This window comes from Colossoma macropomum, unplaced genomic scaffold, assembly GCF_904425465.1.
Source record: "Colossoma macropomum unplaced genomic scaffold, Colossoma_macropomum, whole genome shotgun sequence".
NCBI lineage: Eukaryota > Metazoa > Chordata > Actinopteri > Characiformes > Serrasalmidae > Colossoma > Colossoma macropomum.
Window position 1 is genome coordinate 6,681,313 of NW_023494796.1, and position 20,805 is coordinate 6,702,117.

Genomic DNA, 20,805 nt, shown 5'->3' on the forward strand with positions numbered 1-20,805 from the left:
ACAGTTATTTAAATTTAGGAGCTTGAAGCTTCTCCACAAGTTAGCACTGATGCTAGCACTCAAGTAGTTTCTGTGTGCATCATTAGATTGGAGGTACTTAAATGACTGTCATGGGAACAATGACATAAACTGAGGCTTTAAATCTAAATTATATTATTCACAAATGACCAAAACACCAGCTGTCAATTCTTAAGGAGTTTATTTCACAATCACGAAGTGAATTTATTGCAGTGGTCAGTAGAATCTTCAGAGTCCGGCACAAAACAAAGATAAAACGAGAAGCCAGCGTCCCCACAAGACTCAGACTAATAATGTTTTTATATAGCCTCATTTCTAAGTAGATATAAAGCTAGAACATTTTAGATTTGTGTCTGCGAGGAATGTAATGATATATAATGAGTTTAATGTGTTTTAATACTGTTTTTATAATGTTTTATTATCAGATCAGTGCAGAACTCCAACACTCACATTATGAACACAAACCACACCATCACATAATCAATAATATCACACCAATATTTCCTTTATTAAATTATTCTCTAAACCATCCTGGAGTAACACTGAATTTAAGAAGTGCTGAACATTTCTCTCAGTATCAGGCTGAGGAATAAACTGTGCAGGAACCATAACAGTGTGAAGGTTCTTGGCTCAGACATACAGTTCAAAGAACGTTTTAGAACATATACATTATGTGGAGGTTGTTTAAACTTGAAACAGGTTTGTCACACTAGCACACCTCATGTACAAAGATGGTTCTTTAAAGATCCTCCTATTGAAAGGGTTTTGAAAGAACCTAAAGAGGTTCTTCTATGGCATCTCAACAAAGATTGAGTTGGGTAGTAATGCTTTAATTTCAACATTACGCTCTGGATGTAAATAAAATCTTGAAATGCCCAACAGACAATTATCCAATCAGCACTGTTTTCTCTGTGGTATCTAGGTACATTCAGCCGAGCGAGCTCTCCCATTGGTTAGGACTTCAGGAGCTGGACTGAAGGACTTAGACTAAGAACCGACATGATTAAGAAGCAAATCAGCCAATCGAGCTTTGATTCATGACGGGCAAAACTAAAAAACATCACTCTAGTATTTCTGAAGGTTCTAGATAGACTGCGAATATGAGGCATAATCTAAGTAGTGTTTCGGGTGGTTGTTAGGAATGGAAAACAGTGGCAGCAGCTCTATATCAGGAAAGAGTCATCACTGATACATACAAGCTCAGATATATGATAATGTATGTTACACACTTCAGATAAAACATATAAAATTACTTTTACAAGCTTTAATTGTTTATGATTAGTCTAGGCCAAACAATGTTGATGTGATTGCCATTAGCTTAGCGCTAACATACTACTAAAATCCCACTGGGGTGCTAGCAGAAATTAGCATCATCATAGAGGGCGGTTTGACATTTCTGGCCCAAACTGAAGACCAAACAGTCACAGTTCACCACTGACACTTACACAGCAGTCTGTTGTGAATTCTATTAACCTAGAGTTAGCATTAGCTTTACAGTGTTCTGAGACTGTTGATTAAGAACAGCTGTTCTAGACCTGTGGTGACGTACGATGGTGTATTAATGCAAAACAGATTCAACGTAAATACAGTTAAAGTAGAAAAGGAATAGAAGATAATACAGTCTAGTACAGGAAGTGCTGAGTGTTTAACAGGAAGTGGAGAGTTTAACAGGAAGGGGGCGCTGTTTCCATTACAGTACACATCCACAGTTACACAGTTAGTGCAACTCTACTGAACAACACTGTAACAATACTGAACTCACCACACGACCATCATCAAATCAGAATATAAACAGATTACCGAGTGAATTAATGCATAAATATATCAGTAGGAAAAATTCGCCATCTAAACGTGGATTCATGCAGTGCATTGCCAGCTCCAACCACACTAAGACTTGTTCTGACATTAATTATTATCTATAATTATCAATTATGATTAATAAGTAATATTAATTCATATTGCAGAATATTTCAGTGCACAGAGAACACAGTGGGTGAAAGTTTCACTGAGTGAAAATGACCAGAAGGTCACAGACATAAAAAAAACTGCACTCAATAATATTTACTTCATATGGGACTCGCTCCTGCAAGCTAGAGGAGAGAAACTTGCAGGTTAACAAGTCACTGTTTTGAGATATTATGTCAATATTTCGACAGAAAGAGCTATTTTTACTCCTCCACAAGCTGGAATGGGCTTCTGTACCTTTATCTTACGAGTAAATTAATCAATAAATAAATAAATAAATAAATAAGTCAATAAATAAATAAAAATGTCCTGTAGTGTGACCGCTAATTGTGCAGTTGTCCACTAGAGGGAGCACCAGTTTGCAGAAACATCAGTAACAGCAGGCCGTCGGGTTCCCCGCGGCTTTAGGACCATAATTAGACACTATATAACACTTTATACATCAAACCACATGGACGGGGGCGTCTCCATTTCCACGGTGATGATGACCTACACAGTGATTGTGCTGCAGAGGATTGTACACAATTTAAAGAGGGTGAACAGAAAAGACATTCAGAACGAGAGACTGTGTCGTTTAAGGCCTCAGACTCAGCCGAGGCTGGTGATGTTGGAACGGCCACCAGGGGGCGCTATGATACGATGGCCGGAACGTCGGGGAACGTTATCATCCACTTGCGCTCCTAAACACCAAACACAACAAAGAAAAATAAGGTTAATTCAAATATTAATTTACAATTTACAGCTTTAAAGTAGCTACGTTTAGTCATACTGTTCTGGCTCTAAAATCAACAGGGTTTACAGATTTTCTATAAAAATCATTACAGAATAATTACAGAAACACTACAGAATCATTACAGAAACTGATATATATAACCAATCAGAGAAAAGAAATTCATAAACAGTGTTCAGTGTTCTGCATTAGAACACCGATGTTCTGTATTAGAACGCTAACATTGCTCTAAAGTTATCAGTAGTGGTTCTTTAACAGGAGCATCTCGTCTCGCTGTGCTAATGCAGGAAAACTCGCTGCACCTGCTGAACTAACCTAACTGACTCACCTGACAGGCTGAAGTTGGACTGGTGCAGGTTTCTGATTGGTGGAGGCTGCTGGGTGGTGGGAGAGGTCTTGGCGGAGGTGGCGGGGGTTATGTATTTAGGCGTGGGCGGTACATCATACACAGGACCGTCATACACACCTCGAGACACCGCCTGCCTGCCAGTCACCTAAAAAAAATAAACAAACAATATTTAAAAATCACTTACGAAAAACACACAAAAAAACAAATAACCTACAAAACATCAATCAAAAAGGTGAAGATTAAAAATTACCTATAAAAAAATTACATTAAACATTACCTACAGAAGGAAAACGACGAACCGCAGACAAAAGAGACGCTGAGAGCAGCTCAAACAAAGGCTGAACTAGGAAGGTGAAAGGACAAATAACAGGAAAACAAAAAACACTTCCACTCCAAGAACGAAGGGACGGCAGACTTTGTTTCAGCTCTTCTATTTTCTCTGAGCCGATTGTAGCTCAAGAACTCCCTTTAAGAAGCTTTGGGACCATTTCTTTTCTCAGCCCTCTTTTCTTTTTCTTTCTAGTTTTCTGACACTAAGTACCGTACCGGTCACCCCTCTACAAAGGTGTGACAAACACCACTATTTGCCTTGACCTTAAGTAGAGGACTCCGCAGGTGTGTCGCGTTGGGCCTAATCAGCCTGCGGACTTCTGGGAATTGGAGTTCTCTGAAGTTATGGCCCTGTGCCGCCGTCGCCCTCTGCTGGCAGCTGGCGGTGCAGGCTGGACACCCTGCTGCCGTTGCCCTCTGCTGGCAGCAGGCGGCCCAGGCTGGACACCCTGCCGCCGTCGCCCTCTGCTGGCAGCAGACGGGGCCGGCTGAACCCTTACAGATGTGTGATTGAGGTGCGTAAGCTTGTTTCAGTGTTGATGTTCGATTGAGGTATATACACTTGTTTCAGTGTTGATATGTGATAGAAGTGTGTAAGCTTGCTTCAGTGTTGATTTTGATTGACATGTATAAGCTTGTTTCAGCACTGATGTGTGATTAAGGTATACAAACTTGTTTCAGTGTTGATTTGTGATTCAGGTGTGTAGGCTTGCTTCACTGTTGATTTTGATTGACGTGTATAAGCTTGTTTCAGTGTTGATTTTGATTGACGTGTATAAGCTTGTTTCAGCACTGATGTGTGATTGAGGTATATAAGCTTGTTTTAGTGTTGATATATGATTGAGGTGTATAAGCTTGTTTCAGCGCTGATGTGTGATTGAGGTATATAAGCTTGTTTTAGTGTTGATATATGATTGAGGTGTATAAGCTTGTTTCAGCACTGATGTGTGATTGAGGTATATAAGCTTGTTTCAGTGCTGATGTGTGATTGAGGTATACAAACTTGTTTCAGTGTTGATGTGTGATTGAGGTGTGTAGGCTTGTTTCATTGTTGACTATGATGGAGGTACGTAAGCTTGTTTCGGAGTTGACGTGTGATTTAGGTGTCTGACCTTGTTTCGGGTGTTGATGCGCTGGTAGGCATGGTCCGGGAATGGTTTCCTTGGGATGAAGCGTCCGGTTCCCTGCTGGACATTTAGCTTTTCATCCTCATACACCACCCGGCCTTGACTGACCACCAACACTGGGACACCTCTACACTCCATCCCCTCAAAAATATTATACTCCAGAGCCTGAAGAGAGAGAGACAGAGAGAGAGACAGAGAGAGAGAGAGACAGAGACAGGGACAGACAGGCAGACTGATTAGACTTGATTTAGATTGATTAGACCTGTTAGACCGTTAAACTGTTCTGATCATGAATTGATGTAAATTGCCAGTTTTAATTTCACACTGTAGACTGATGAATTGATTAGACTGTAATGTTTCTAAAGTTCATACAGATTGCTGAAGTTTGGCAGTGATGGTTTTGATCCGATCCGGATCCCAGATGACAATATCTGCGTCGGACCCGACGGCGATCCGGCCCTTGCGAGGGTAGAGGTTGAATATTTTTGCGGCGTTGGTGCTCGTAACAGCCACAAACTGATTCTCATCCATTTTCCCCAAAGCCTGAATCCATCAGAGAGAAATAGCCACTTGGTCAGACAACAGAACTGACCATTCACACGCGGTCCGTACCATGTGTATATATGACACACACACACACACATACCGCGGCTCGGTCCCAGACAAAGCCCATCCGCTCCTCCAATCCGTTAGTTCCTTCAGGAATCAGGGTGAAGTTATCTTTCCCGATGGCCTTCTGAGCAGTGCTGTATGCGCAGTGACCGCTGCCCACCACCTGCAGATCACCACTACACACAATCACACGACGCACAGAGACCACCACACAAAGAACACCCCAGTATTAATACAGTGCCACACAGGGACCACCACAGAGACCACCCCAGTATTAATACAGTGCCACACAGGGACCACCTCGGAGACCACCCCAGTATTAATACAGTGCCACACAGGGACCACCTCGGAGACCACCCCAGTATTAATACAGTGCCACACAGAGACCACCTCAGTGTTAATACAGTGCAAGACAGACCACCACAGGGTTAAAACAGCACCACATACAGACCAACACACACAGATCACGACAGTGTTAATACAGCCCACCCACAGACCACCAGTGTTAATACAGCACCACACTAATTCAGTACCACGCAAAGACCACAACACATAGACCACCAGTGTTAATACAGCATTACACATGCAGTCCACCAGTGTTACTACAGTACCAAACACAGAAAACCACAGCGTTTATAAAGTACCACACACAGACCACCATAAAGACCTTCACAGTTAATATAGCACCACACATATAGACCACCACAGTGTTAATCCAGTGCCATACACAGATGACATACATCAGAGAGAAATAATGATAACATAGCGTCACATACAGACCACCACACATAGACGACTGGTGTAAATACAGCACCACACACAGACCACCAGTGTTAATACAACTCCGCATATAGACTTCTACAGTATTAATACAACTCCACAAAAAAGACCACCACAGTGTTAATACAGCACCCCACAGACCACACCATTTTACACTGCCAGTTTTTAAAAAGCACCTCACAAACTCCACAAACAGACACCACAGTGTTAGTACAGCACCACACACAGACCACCATGCAAAGACCACCAGTGTTAATATAACTCCACACGCAGACCACCAGTGTTAGAACAGCACCACAGACCACACCATATAGACAACCAGTGTCAATACAGCACCACACACGGTGTTATTACTCCACATGCAGACCACCACAGTATTAATACAGCCCAACACACAGACCACCACACATAGACAACCAGTGTTAATACAGCACCACACATACAGACCACCGGTGTTAACTCCATACATAGACTACTACACTATTAATACAACTCCACACACACAGACCACCATTGTTAACACAACTCCACACATCAACCACAAGTGTTAATACAGCACCACCACACAGACCAGTGCTAAAACAGCCCCCCCACACAGTATTCATATAGCACCACACAGAGCACCACAGTGTTAACTCCACACACACATACCCTACCACACACAGACCACCAGTGTTACAACCATGTTAATACAGTATGAATACAGTGTTAATACAGTGTTCATATAGTGTTTGTACATTGTTAATGCAGTGTTATCAGATCACGCTCCTCTCTGTACTTATGCAGGGATGGACTGAGATGTACATCTGACCACAGCAGCTTCCACAGTCTACAAGATTCAACTCACTCAGTCATCAACAGTGCAAATAACACAGTAATAACAGTAGTGTGTCACACTGTGCTTGACTATATAACATAATGCAGCATTACAAACATAAAATGTTTTTGATTAATGTAATAAGTTACTTATTAAGCTACTGAGTGCTAAATATGTTGCTGAACAGAGGAAGTTCAGAGCATGTTCACATGTTCACGTTCTCTGTTTTACATACACCCAAACAGAACAAAACTAATTCCATCTCCCAACCTTTTTCCGAGTAAATGACTGCCCACCTGTCCGGCCGGACACTGATGGATGAATGTCTGTCGAGCTCTCCTGCTACCCGCTTCAGACCAGCTGCCCACACCCCAGCTACCATCACTTGCCTTGGACTAGCTGCCCACCCTACATTGAAGTTTTCATGGACTCCTAACTATTATTACTACTACTTCTATTAATATTAGTAGTATAATAATTTTATAGGTAGTTTGACCAGAGGAGGATGGGTCCCCCTTTGTAAGCCTTGGTTCCTCCCAAGGTTTCTTCCTCAGCTCTGAGGGAGTTTTTCCTTGCCACTGTCGCCCCTGGCTTGCTCACTTGGAGGATTTACATTTCATGTTAACACTTTGTCTTTACTGGATTTCTGTGAAGCTGCATCAGTTGTAAAAAGCGCTATACAAATAAATTTGATTTGATTTGATTTGAAGAAATCTTTCACTCATTCACTTCACACAAATTTGTGTGCAGACAAAACAAAAAAAAAAATACAAACATTAAGGATATTAATGATATTCACATTACAGTGAAAACATGGACTTCAATGTTACAGTAAATCTGACGGTGTGATTTTGAATCTGGTTCTGTGTTTTAGTGCTGACTGAGGTGTTTCTCCTCACTCTGTCCACCAGGGGTCCTCGTTCTGCAGCAGCAGAGTGAGGGGGCATTGAGTTTAATCCCTTCAAACCCAAATTCAGCTCTGCCACACACATACACACACACACCTTGCTGCAAGACAAAAATGTGTGTGTGTGTGTGTTTCTGAGAAAACATTTCATCGCAGTGACATCATCTCCCACAATCCAGTCTGCCTCAGAGCCAGTGTGTGTGTGTGTGTGTGTGTGTGTGTGTGTGTGTGGAGGGAGGGGGGGGGGTGCTCTGTAACCATGGAAACAGGAGCTGAAACCCTTTTTCTATTTCTGGAAACTGGGCCAGATAAAAGGTAGAAGTGCACACACACTCACACTCACGCAATTCCAAATACCTCTGTCTGTAAAATAATTTAGATTAAATTAAATGAATTAAACTAGGGCTCAGAGGCAGAGAGGGGTGAGACTGTGTAATGTCACCTCCCATATGACAATATCAGATGAGTGCAATATTTACAGTGGATGATGTCACTGTGCTCTACAGACGGTGTGTAAAAGCAGGACTGTGTCTTCATTACATTCTCAGATAAAAAAGGGATGCAAGACGTGGGAAAGGTTAATGGATTGCTGGTGCAGCTGTGTTAGTGTGTGTAGGTGTTGTATGTCTAGGTGCGTTAGTGTTTGTGTAGCTGTTGTGTGTAAGTGTGTGTGTGTGTAGGTGTTGTTGGTGTGTGTATACATTGTTGGTGTGAGTGTGTGTGTAGATGTTGGTGTGTGTAGGTGTGTTGGTGTGTTTATAGGTGTTGTTGATGTGTGTCTAGGTGCATTATCGTGTGTCTAGGTGTGGTTGGTGTGTGTGTAGGTGTTGATGTGTGTGTAGGTGTTGGTGTGTGTCTAGGTGCATTATTGTGTGTCTAGGTGTGGTTGGTGTGTGTGTAGGTGTTGGTGTGTAGGTGTGTTAGTATATGTGTAGGTGTTGTTAGTGTGTGTGTAGGTGTTGGTGTTAGTGTGAGTAGGTGTTGGTGGTGTGTGTGTAGGTGTTGTTGGTGTGTGTGCAGGTGTTGTTGCGTCTCACCATGCAAGCAGTGTGTGCAGGTGCTGGGGGGTGGTGGGGTCCGGGCTGAGAGGCGGTGAGGCCACGCATGCCGCCGCTTTCGCCCAGTTCCGGTTCCAGTAATGCGAACCATCGGTGGCCAAACTTGCCGTAAGCGGCTCTCCAAACACCACACAGCCTGGCCAATCAGGAGAGAGACAGTCAGGAGAACAACCAATCAGGAGAGAGAGGGAGTTAGTAACTCCTGCACAACTTGAAGAAAAAAGAAACTGGCGAACAGGAAGCCAACTTCAGTGACACGTTTGAAGCAAACGTGACTGTTTACGCATGCAGTTAGCATCATGCTAGTTGGTGGGCATAAGCTTCCATTACTTGTTAGCAACATTAGCCTTGTAGCTCCAGTGCTACACACACGCACACACATGCACACCTTTCCTGCGTGCCTGGGTTAGTGTGTCGGCTGCACTCTTGCTCATCACACGGGTGATGTAGACAGGGCAGTTGACCCGGTTGCCGATGGTGATGGCCCGAAACACAGCCTCCGCCTCCAGCTATGAGAGCCAATCAGAGCAGCGTTAGATTCATCACAGCTGTCTGTGCAGCTGGAGAAATGCCAAGTGTGTTCAGTAATTATTAATATGTTAATTGGCACATTAGGTGATTAGGTGATTGGTTAATTAGCTAACTGGACGGTGAATCTTACTTCCTCTGGGCGGCTGAGTGGGTGACCCTCTGGGCCAGTGATGCCTATCTCCAAAATCTTCTTTTGCTCCTAAAACACAAACGTTTGTTTAGTTACGGGATCTTAAATCATTGTAATTATTGCCCTGAACGTTTCTCTGCTGTCAGAACAAAACCTCGTATCTCCATTTGACGTTTTTCATATTTTGACAAGTTTGAAATCATCAGTTTACATGGTTTCAAACTTTCATGATCATTAGATCAATAAAAATGGTCTAAAATGACTTGGAACAAATACTTTCTCCATTTACTTCCATTAAATATAACAACGAATTTTTCTTTTTATGAAAAGTTTCCTTTGTTCACTCACACTCATTTGATCACTCTCTCACTCACTCGATCTCTCGCTCACACACTTACTCAATCACTCCCTCAATCACTTGGTCAGTCATTCATTCACTCACTCACTCACTTGATCACTCACTCACTTGATCACTCATTCATTCACCTGATCACTTATTTATTCACTCACTTGATCACTCACTCACTTGATCACTCACTCAATTACTAACTCAATCTCTCTCTCACTTGATCACTCACTCACTCAATCACTCACTCGCTTGATCACTCATTCATTCACCTGATTACTTATTTATTCACACACTTGATCACTCACTCATTCACTCACTCACTCACTCACTCACTCAATGACTCACACACGCACTTGATCACTCACTCAGCTGATCATTCATTTGTTCACTCACTCACACTCACTCTATCACTTGATCACTCATTTATTCACTTGATCACTTATTTATTCACTCGATCACTCACTCACTCACTCACTCACTCGATCATTCTGTCACCTGTGCTATTAGATCTCCATTCTCCGCATGTACCAACACCACCGCGCCCAAATCCCTCAGAAATGAAAAAGCCTCATAGAGCTGAGATAGAGAGAGAAACAGGAAAAGAAAGAAGAGAGACGTTTTTAAAGTCAGTTTGTTTTGAGATTGCAGGGTGAGCAGACTGGTGCGTCTGCAGTGTGTGCCATGCTAACCTGGGTGTCCGTCATTTGGAACAAGTCTTTGTAGGCCATGTACACCTGGAATGAGTTGATTCCTGTAAATTTGAGAAGAGAAAAAGTTAAAGGCCGTTTTTTATATCAGTGTCACCCAAAGTCTAACTAACAGTCCGAAGAGTTAAATTTAGACACTTCTCCAACCGAATTACGGTGCTTTATTGGCTGTGTCTGTTCACAGAAGAGCACTAACCACTCATCAGGTCACTCTGAGCACAAAACGTCCTTCAAACCGACTCACTTTACAGAAACTCTCCGTCCAGCTGTTTTTCTTTCTGTGAATGTTTGGGTGTTGCTAGGCAGTTGCTACAGCATCCCAGGTGTTTGCTTAGGTGTTGCAGGTGTTACAGATTGTTGCAAAGGTGTTGCTAGGTGTTTGTGATGGTATGCCTGGCGATTGCTAAGGTGTTGCTCGGTGGTTGCTATAGTATCTGAGGTCATTGCTAAGGTGTTGCTATGGGTTGCTATGGCATCCCAGGTGTTTGCTTATGTGTTGCTAGGTGGTTACTATGGTATTACAGATTGTTGTAAAGGTGTTGCTAGGTGGTTGCTGTGGTATTACAGATTGTTGTAAAGGTGTTGCTAAGTGGTTGCTATGGTACCCGTGGTGGTTGCTAGGGTGTTGCTAGGTGGTTTCTATGGTATTACAGTTGGTTGCTACGTGGTTGCTATGATATTCTAGATGTTTGCTAAGGTTTTGCTAGGCAGTTGCTATGATATCTGAGGTGGTTGGTAGGGTGTTGCTAGGTGGCTGCTATGAAATTCCAAGTGGTTGCTAGGCGGTTGCTATGGTATCCAAAGTGGTTGCTATGATATCCCATGCGGTTGCTAAATTGTTGCTAGGCAGTTGCCATGGTGTATGGGCTGTTTATTGAGTCATTCTTAGGGGGTTACCAAATGTTAGCTACATGTTGAAAATCTATGGGAAAAAAATATTAATGAAGATTGTATGAAAACTGACCATCAGATCAAAAAGCTGTATACAAGCACACCATTCCCATTCAGACCGAACATTCCGGAACGGTGTTGAGATCGCTAAAACTGCAGGACGAGTTAGCGGACAAAATTCCTGGCATGAAGGCGTTTTCATTCTCTGGGTCAGGAAAATGAGTCAAATGAAAAATGGACCAGCTTGAATTTCAGTACTTGGATTAATGTAAATAAATAATAAACAGACAAATGGACAAATGCTTAGGGAGATATTTAGATGAATGCTGTGTCCCAATTCAGGGGCTGCTTCCCTCGGAGACGGTACTTAAAGGCCGAACGTATCACAGTGGCGCGACTAGGCTGTCCCATTTGGAAGGCTCCTTCATATGCGGGTGTCCTCCTTTTCTATGGCAGCATCAGCAGAAGAGCGAACGGCAGCTGAGGAGACACTTTAAATGTAAGTACTGGGTTTAAAGTGAGTCAGCCAGCTAACGATACAAATGTTATAAAAGCCAATGTGGTCTGAAGCAAAACTGATGCTAACATTTCATTTTCTTTTTGGGAGCAAAGAGCCGACCGAGAGAAGCATCCAGGTCTAATAAATGAAAAAATAAAAAATAAAATCAGTTTTTGTTCCCGTATTTAAAAAACTTGTAAAATAACGTGACAGAAGCGGCGTTTTGTGATGCAGCAGTAAGGGGGAGTGAACAGCGGTGCTGTGACACAAACAGGAAATCCGCCATAGAAGTAGACCGTATTATTTCAGTTCAGCCTTCTTGGGTGTACGCGGTCTTCAACATGCCTTTATAGACCGCATTCTTCGAAGGATGCAGCCCCTGAATTGGGACACAGCTGAAGTCTATTTAAACCAGCACCCTTACTCAGACTGAAGGTGTGAGTACCTTTTTCCTGGACCAGCACCTCCAGCTCGTCCTTCACGCCCTCGTCCCACTGTGGGATGTCCACATGCAGAGAGTAATCACAGCAGCACTTCCTGTCTGCTACTTCCTGCCACTGCTCGAACGCCTGCAGAAGACTGGTTCCAGGCTGAGGGGTCACATGATCAACTGCAGAGTGAATAAAACACAACACTGGACATTACAGAGATGCAGAGATACCACATATCTACAGAAGATCGTTCTGTTTTCAACAAAGAAATTTCTCATGAGATTATCAGCTTTAATGTTTAAGACCACACACCTTAATTAAACAGCATGTGGACAGGAAAGAGTTGCAACCACAAATACTTATTTAAAACTCATGGATTATATTGGTGATGTGGATTGTAACTGAATTACAGTACTGATATTGATAGAGATTGAATTTTAATGGGTGTCATGCGCCCGGCCCCTGGCCCCCGATGACGGCCACGAGGATGGTGGAGTCCAAACTGAACAACGGTTTTGAACGAGGATGGCAGGGAGAGAACAGCGAGTGAGTGTTGGACGATGCGCGAGTCCCAAGTCCCGTCTCCTGGGCATCACCTCCGGTCCCGCAGTGAGGCCACTTTAATTTGCCTAATGTTCGACTCGGGGGGCCGAGCTGCCAAGCAGGGGTGGTGACTGGGAGGCGGAGCAACGAGCTCTCGTTCCCTCGAGAGACTGAGTGAAGAGCTGAAAAGCTCAACTGAGAAAAGCTTGTTTGAAGCCACTAAGAAGTTTGCATCATAGCTTTGGTTTTGTTGTGTTTGTTCGGTGGAGAAATAAAGTTAGATGGCTGCTGCGAACATGAACGCTGCATCCAGCGTCCTTCTTGAGCCCGTGCTACAATAAGGCACTGGATTGTGATTGGATTGTAATAGCATTGGTGTTGACTCACTGATCATCGTGGTTCCTCCAGCCAGCGCTGCTTTGGTTCCCTGATAAAAATCATCCACAGGTGGGCTGCCCAGGTAAGCCTTGTTCAGACAGGTGTTGGTGTCGATGCCGCCGGGGATGACCATGCGACCATCCGCCTCCACCACCCTCACCCCACCAGGGACGATGAGGTTCTCTCCAACCTGCCTGCAGAGGATATTTAACCAAGAAATATCAGCACAACATGAACCTTAAGAAAATTTATATTTTGAAGATGAGACGATCCAAAAACTATTTACACTCCATTACACTATTACCTCTGTTAGCACACAGAGCAGTTAATGATCACCACCTTTATTAGCACACAGAGCAGCTAAAAATACCTCAGCAAAGGAATTTCTCCTCTATTAGCATATAGAGTAGTTAATAAACACCACTTCTATTAGAAAACAGAGTAGCTAATGAACAGAAACTCTATTAGCACGCAGAGCAGCAAATTCACTTCTTGATTAGCAGACAGAGCAGCCAATAAACACCACCTTTATTAGCACACACCAGTCAATGAACAAATCTGCTTTATTAGCAGACAGATAAACTCTATTAACTCTATATAAGCAGTTAATGAACATCAACTCTATTAGCACATAGAGCAGATAATAAACGTGGTGTTCGTTAACTACTCTCAATTATTAGAACAGCAAAAGTACACCACCTGTATTGGTACACAGAGCAGTTAATGAACACCTCTATTAGCATGCAGAGCAGTTAATGAACACCACGTCTATTAACACATAGAGCAGTTAATGAACATCCCTTTCAGTATAAAGGCCAGCTAATGAAAAGAACCTCTGTTAGCACAGAGCAGCTAATAAACAGAAATGCTATTAGCAAAACAGAACAGCTAGTGAACGCCGCCTCTATTGGCAGACAGAGCAGCTAATAAAATAGAAACTCTATTAACACAGAAAGCAACTAATGAACATAAACTCTATTAGCACACAGAATAGTTAAAGAACACCACCTCAATTAGCACACACAGTAGCAAATATACACCACCTCTATTAGTAGACAGAGCAGCTAATGTACACCATTTCTATTAGCACACACAGCAGCAAATGATCATCTGCTGTATCAGCACATTGAGGAAATAATGAACATGTCCTCTATTAGCACAGAGAGCAGCTAATGAGCACCTTCCCTATTGGCACAGAGACTAGCTGATGAATACAACTACTATCAGGACACAGGGCAGCTAATCAACACCACAACTCTTAGCACAGAGAACATAATCAACACCACATCTATCAGCACACAGAACAGTCAAAGAACACCAACCTTTTCTCAGACGCAGAGCAGCTGATAAACAGAAACTCTATTAGCACACAAAACAGCTAAAACCCACCACCTCTATTAGCACACAGAGCAGCTAATGAAGCAAAACTCTATTATCACAAAGAGCAGCTAAAGAAGCAAAACTCTAATAGCACGTACAGCAGCTAATGAATAGAAACTCTGTTAGCACACAGCGTAACCAATGAATAACACCTCTATTAGCGCACAGAGCAGCTAAAGAATACCACCTGTATTTGCATACAATGCAGCTAACCACCAACTCTATTAGCACAAGTAGTAGGTAATGCACATAAACTCTATAAGCACACAGAGCAGCTAACGTCCTGAAACTCTATTAGCACAAAGAGCAGTTAATGCACACTACTTGTATTAGCACACAGAGTAACTATTGAACATCACCTTTATTAACACACAGAGCAGCAAATGAACACAACCTTTAACTCACCGAAAACTAATTAACACCTCTATTAGCAGCTAATGAACACCACCTCCACAGAGCGATTAATCAACACCTCCTCCATTAGCACATAGAGCAGTTAATGATGATCACTTGTATTCGCACGTAGAGTAGTTAAACACTCTATTAGCACACAGAATAGTTAATGAACAGAAACTCTGTTTGCACAGAGAAACACCATATCTATTAGTACACAGAGCAGCTAAAGTACAGATGCACTATTAGCACACATAGCAGCGAATGAACACCTTCTGTACTAGCACATAGAGGAGCTAATGAACACCACACTTATTAACACACAGAGCAGCTAATGAACACTACCTCTATTAGCACACAGAGCAGTTAAGTAACACCAACTTTTTCATAGACAGAGCAGCTAAATAACACCATCCATTTTTATACACAGAGCAGCTAATAAACACAAACTTAATTAGCACACAAAACAGCTAATGAACACCACCTGTATTAGCAGACAGAGCAGCGAATAAACAAAAACTCTTTTAGAGCAGCTAACGAACATAAACTCTAATAGCACCGAGAGCAGATAATGATTTCTGCTTCAATTTACACACAGAGCAGCTAATGAACACCGCTTCGATTTACACACAGAGCGGCTAATGGACATGACTTCTTTTAGTACACGGAGCAGTACACAGGCCAGCTAATAAACAAAACTTCTATTAGTACAGAAACACTATTAGCACATAGAGCAGCTAATGAATGCAACCGCTGTGAGCACATAGAGCAGCTAATGAACACCTTCTCTTTTAGCACACAGGTCATCTAATGCATGTCACTTCTTATAGCACACTGAGTAAGTAATAAACACCACCTCTATTAGCACATAGAGCAACTAATGAACACCACCTCAATTAACGTAGAGCAGCTAACGAACAGAACTTTTTAACACAGAGCAGCTAAATAATAGTACCTCTATTAGCACATAAAGCAGCTAATGAAGAGAACCTCTATTATCACATGAAACAGTTAAAGAACACCACCTCTATTAGCACACAGAGCAGCTAATAAAGCGAAACTCTATTAGCACACAGAGCGGCTAATAAAGCGAAACTCTATTAGCACACAGAGCAGCTAATACACCACCTCCAGCAGTGTGCAGTGAAATGCTGCTTATGTCAGTGTATAAACTCTAAACCAACTGTAGTCAAACATATTTAAATGAGATGAACAATTAGCAACGTCTAAGCTCCGCCCCTCAGTGAGAATCTTACTTGATGACTCCGTCCTCCACATAAACATCAGCATAAAGCGACTGGTCATCGTTGACCACTCGTCCTCCTTTAATCAGCAACCGCTCACTCTGAGAGAGAGAGAGAGAGAGAGAGAGAAAGAGAGCGATAAAATAGAGACAAAGAGAAAAGGACGGGAAAGAAAGAGAGGGTGAGAGAAGAGGAATGGAGAGAAATAGAGAGAGAGAGAGAGAGAGAGAGAGAAAGGAAAAGGAGTTATGACGTTTTGATGTGCCTATAACGATATTCAGAACGTCATCAATATTTTTTCTTAATAATACTGATATTTCGATCTGCCTGAAACCGAACGCACGCGCTCCTCCAACTCTGCTGTGGGCGTGGATTTACGTTTCCATGGCAACTGGACACCTCTCTCGTTACTACAGGAGTGAATGAATGAACCCTGAATTACGTCATCGTTACTGCCCCTCCCCCTTTTATTGCACCTGCACCTGCCTTTGTTGCCCCGCCCCCTTTTTTAAGATTCTTCTACAGCAGAGCTTTGAGATAGCGGCGCGCGGAGACCCTTCAAGCGCGTGTTAAAGGTTTTTAAGGACAGCAATGCTGTAATAATGTAATAACACCATAATGTGATCATATAATGATGTAATGCTGTATCAGTCAGCATATCCGGTGCTTTAATCAGCCTCTTCAATCAAAGATTCCGGCGCGCGCGTCTTGCTCAGTTCCCTCTCGCGTGCTCGCGCCTCAGTGGGGTTCGCAGCGCGAGCTCTTCACCCTTTTCATGCTGAAGGGTGGGATATGCTGAGATAAGCTGCGCTGTGCTAACGCTCTGGACTTTAATCCACGCGGAGTGCGCGTGCGTGTCTCACCGTGAGGTGCGGAATGTTCCTCGTGCCCTGGAAGCCCGTGCCGGACATGCTGCTCCGCTCCGAACGCCGAAATACTGAGGAACAATGAGGAGCGGCGGCAGCGCGAGAGGATTACAGCTGAGGCGCGCGCGCAGGCTCTGATGGGGTTGGGGGGGCTGTCTGCGGCGCCATCTGCCGGATAAAGGGTCTGTCTGAGTGATTAATCCCCCCTCCCCCCACGCGCGCATTAAAAAAAATAGAAATCTGGGGATTTAAAGGCAGCGCGCGAGCCCTCTTTTCACTTACATGCATATATACATACCAGAACCTGTGACACTTTTGTTTTAGGCAGTAGTGTATAATAATAATAATAATAATAATAATAATAATAATAATAATAATAATTATTATTATAATTATCGCAGCACTTGAAAAAGTCAGAGACCCTCGTCATTTGTTTAATTTCCATTCAAAACAGTCATTAATTTCAAGTTATTGATTTTTTTAGGAGATTTCTGTGAGAAGATCATATATCAGATGATCCACTCACAGAATGAAGGAGAACGTCAAAGTGAAAAAAACTGGAGTTCAAAAAACTGATTAAAAGCTACAGATTAAATTTGTCTCCTAACAACCACCTGGAAGAGCTGGTCGACCCCAAAACTGCCCCCATCAGATAAACAGCACTTAAAGCTTTCATCTCTGAGAGAGAGGAGAAAATCAAGCTGCTTCAGATCTGAAAACATCCACAGGTGTTTCTGTCCATCCTTCCACTGTGAGAAGACGACTCAGCGCTGTGGGTCTGAAAGGATGTGTAGCTGTCAAGAAGAACCTCACTGAGAAAAGGAGACGAGAACATCTGCAGTGGAACACCAGGCTGACCGTCTGAGACGTGGAGAAAGGCTTTATGGACTGAAGAGTCTAAATATGAGATCTCTGGAGGGAACAGAAGGCAGTACAGACGCCGCCGAAGACATGAAAGACTCTTCAGACCCTCAACCGAGCTCAGGGGAGGATCAGCGCAGGATTGAGGATGTAGAACAACATCTGGAGCTGGAGATCAGTTTCTGATTGAAGCAGGACCTTCTTAGTCTACAGCAGGATAACGACCCCAAACACACGGCTGAGAAGATCAAGACTGACCAAACAAAGAAGCTGAACAGTGGACTGACCACCCCGGAGTCCAGATCTCAACACCACTGAATGTGTTTGATCACTTCAGAAAATGATCAACCAACTTCTAAGACTGAACTTTGGAGGTTTGTTTGCAGAAAGTGAGTCTCCTGAAAAGAATGGAAGCTGGAATAAAGGTAAAGAGTGACACACTGGACACTCACAGAGCTGATACTAGATTTAGTTATTGTGTAATTTTCTGATGAATATATTTTTCTATTAAATGTTTCATATTAATTTAGCTGTTTAATTAATAGCTGTTTTTACTAAAAATAAAATAAATGAAGAGGATCTCTGAGTTTTTCACAGTATGGTATTAATACAGAGATAATAAAGCAATAAGCCACGAGATGCTGTGTTACAGTGATTTTATCACAGGGAAGGGTGTTGTTAGGCACAACATCAAGCGGAGTAAAACTCCCTTCCCTGTGATAAAATCACTGTAACGCACGCCCCTGAGTGGCTTATTGCTTTTATTAAAAGGCGACCAACATAAATTATAATAAGATACACGTTTTCTTAGAAAATAATCTAAATAATTATTAATAATAATCAACATAAAACAAGTATTCCACTAAGAAATGTGGTTCCTTTAGAGCATGGTGTCATTGCCAAGCAACCATGAACCGCTGAATGAGGACGTTTGGTCATCCATCGCTGTACACTGCAGTCATTTCATGAACTTCTTAACTTTTTGTCGTATAACAACGAACATATGATAACGCAGCACTGTTTAATGCAAAAACCTTTGCTTTATAAGTACTTTTTGGTCTCCAAATCACCACCGCGAGTCGTATTTAGCACCAATCCAGCGGTGCCCTCTTCTCCCACTGGGGCTGAATCTCAAACGGCTCCCTGCTCCATACATAGTGCACCACGTAGGAGTTTAAATACTGGATCCTGCAGCTCAACAGAGCAAAATACAGCTAAGAAACAGTCATTTGGGACTCAGACACATCCATCCATCCATCCATCCATCATCTAAACCGCTTATCCTTCTCGGTCGCGGTGGGGTGCTGGAGCCTATCCCAGCTGTCATTGGACGGAAGGCAGGATACACCCTGGACAGGTCGCCAGTCCATCGCAGGGCTCAGACACATCCACACTCGATACATGATGGACTGTTTGGCTGTAGAAGCTAGAATTTCTAAACTTTCATAGCTAGAACACTATTTAGGGAGTACAGAGCCGTTTGGGACTCAGCCTGGGTTTGACGCGACTTCTGACTGAAACACGGACATTTGAAGTGTGTAAAACATTCAAGTGACATTCTTTAGTGTTTTATCTTGCCCTTTTAGAGTGAGTAAAAGGGCAATGTAAGTGCTTTAATTCAAGCCTATGATATTAATGATGGAGCGGTTTAGCCTGTTAGCTAGCTGACCAGTCTAGTTCTAGTTAAGAACATAAGCTGTCAGCCCCTCAGTTTAAACAAATACTGGTTCTTACTTCATCAATATACTCGGTGCTCCATGCAAGCAGCATTAAAGTCACAAGGGTTTTTCATGCTGTGGTGCAGCATGAAAATTATATATATATATATATATATATATATATATATATATATATATATTCAGTTGCTGTGAGGCGTCATAGGTGTACATATATCATGGATTTCACAATGGCTTCGTACTCAGCCAATCCGAGTCTAAGACCAGAACTATCCATTTTATAAATTGTCTTATTTGTGAGTGTTACGCAACATGGCCTCCATTCTCCACCTAGAAACATGTGTATCTTATAAATAAATAAATAAATAACGTACATATGATACACTGCATATATATTATTTAAGCCTTTCACCATGTTTATGACGGCTGTTTTTATCTGTTATACCAATGCAGTAACTGATTTTAGAGCTTGTTAAATATTAACAGTGAATGCAGTAGGAAGGAGCTTAAGTAGGTCAGAACATCAGTGTGGATAAAAGCACAGGAAGAAAATACAGCGCAGACAAAAACAGCAACATTATCATTACTATTATTATAATTATAATTATCATTATTACATATGCACATACATCTTTAATAATAGATTAAGAATTACTGTTATTGATATAATTAGCTAAATGTATCGATCTCCAGCTATAATAAGTGTTATAATGATTGCTGTACTGTATTATACCTCTCTATACAGTCTTATAATATATGGTTCTTTAAAGGGTTCTCTAGTGAAGGGAGTGGTTCTATTCCTATGTCATGTTAAATGGTTCTTCTGATTGGTGGACAATGTGTTGTAAGTGGTTCTGTGTAGCAAAAGAGCTCTGCTATTGATACAAGCTTGACATCATCTCAATAGCAGAACCTTTTTTAAGTAAAAGTGTATGTTATTATTATGTGTCATGTTTAATAATGATACTGTATTTATTATGAGAATGAAGTGTCAGAATTAAGATCTCTGAGAGAAATAAATAGAGAAAAAGCTCCCAGATCTGTATATTTATGTTTTTATAGGTTTAACATTCGGTCTGATCTGCATATTAATTTTTTATAGGTTAAATATTCAGTCTGATCTGAATATTAATTTTTTATAGGTTTAACATTCGGTCTGATCTGCATATTAATTTTTTATAGGTTAAATATTCAGTCTGATCTGAATATTAATTTTTTATAGGTTTAACATTC

At 42.0% G+C, this 20,805-nt stretch overlaps 1 protein-coding gene across 1 annotated transcript; it reads right to left on the reverse strand.

Annotated features, from left to right (window-relative positions):
* Positions 1 to 184: 184 nt before the first annotated feature.
* Positions 185 to 17,167, reverse strand: crmp1 (collapsin response mediator protein 1). Its single transcript, XM_036583693.1, has 14 exons — positions 17,033 to 17,167; positions 16,182 to 16,270; positions 13,162 to 13,346; positions 12,246 to 12,410; positions 10,393 to 10,454; positions 10,199 to 10,279; positions 9,355 to 9,423; positions 9,082 to 9,202; positions 8,673 to 8,829; positions 5,166 to 5,307; positions 4,892 to 5,062; positions 4,505 to 4,684; positions 3,042 to 3,207; positions 185 to 2,663 (listed from the first exon to the last, which is right to left on the reverse strand). The coding sequence occupies exons 1-14, from the start codon at positions 17,078 to 17,080 to the stop codon at positions 2,572 to 2,574; spliced, it is 1,728 nt and encodes a 575-aa protein (XP_036439586.1). The 5' UTR covers positions 17,081 to 17,167; the 3' UTR covers positions 185 to 2,571.
* Positions 17,168 to 20,805: the final 3,638 nt, after the last annotated feature.

Coding starts and splice junctions, on each gene's coding strand:
- crmp1 (XM_036583693.1), bottom strand. CDS start 17,080: ATGTCCGGCACGGGCTTCCAGGGCACGAGGAACATTCCGCACCTCACG. Junction 10,280..10,392: donor TCCAAATGACGGACACCCAG/GTTAGCATGGCA, acceptor TCTCTATCTCAG/CTCTATGAGGCTTTTTCATT. Junction 5,308..8,672: donor CTGCACACACTGCTTGCATG/GTGAGACGCAAC, acceptor GATTGTGTGTAG/TGGTGATCTGCAGGTGGTGG.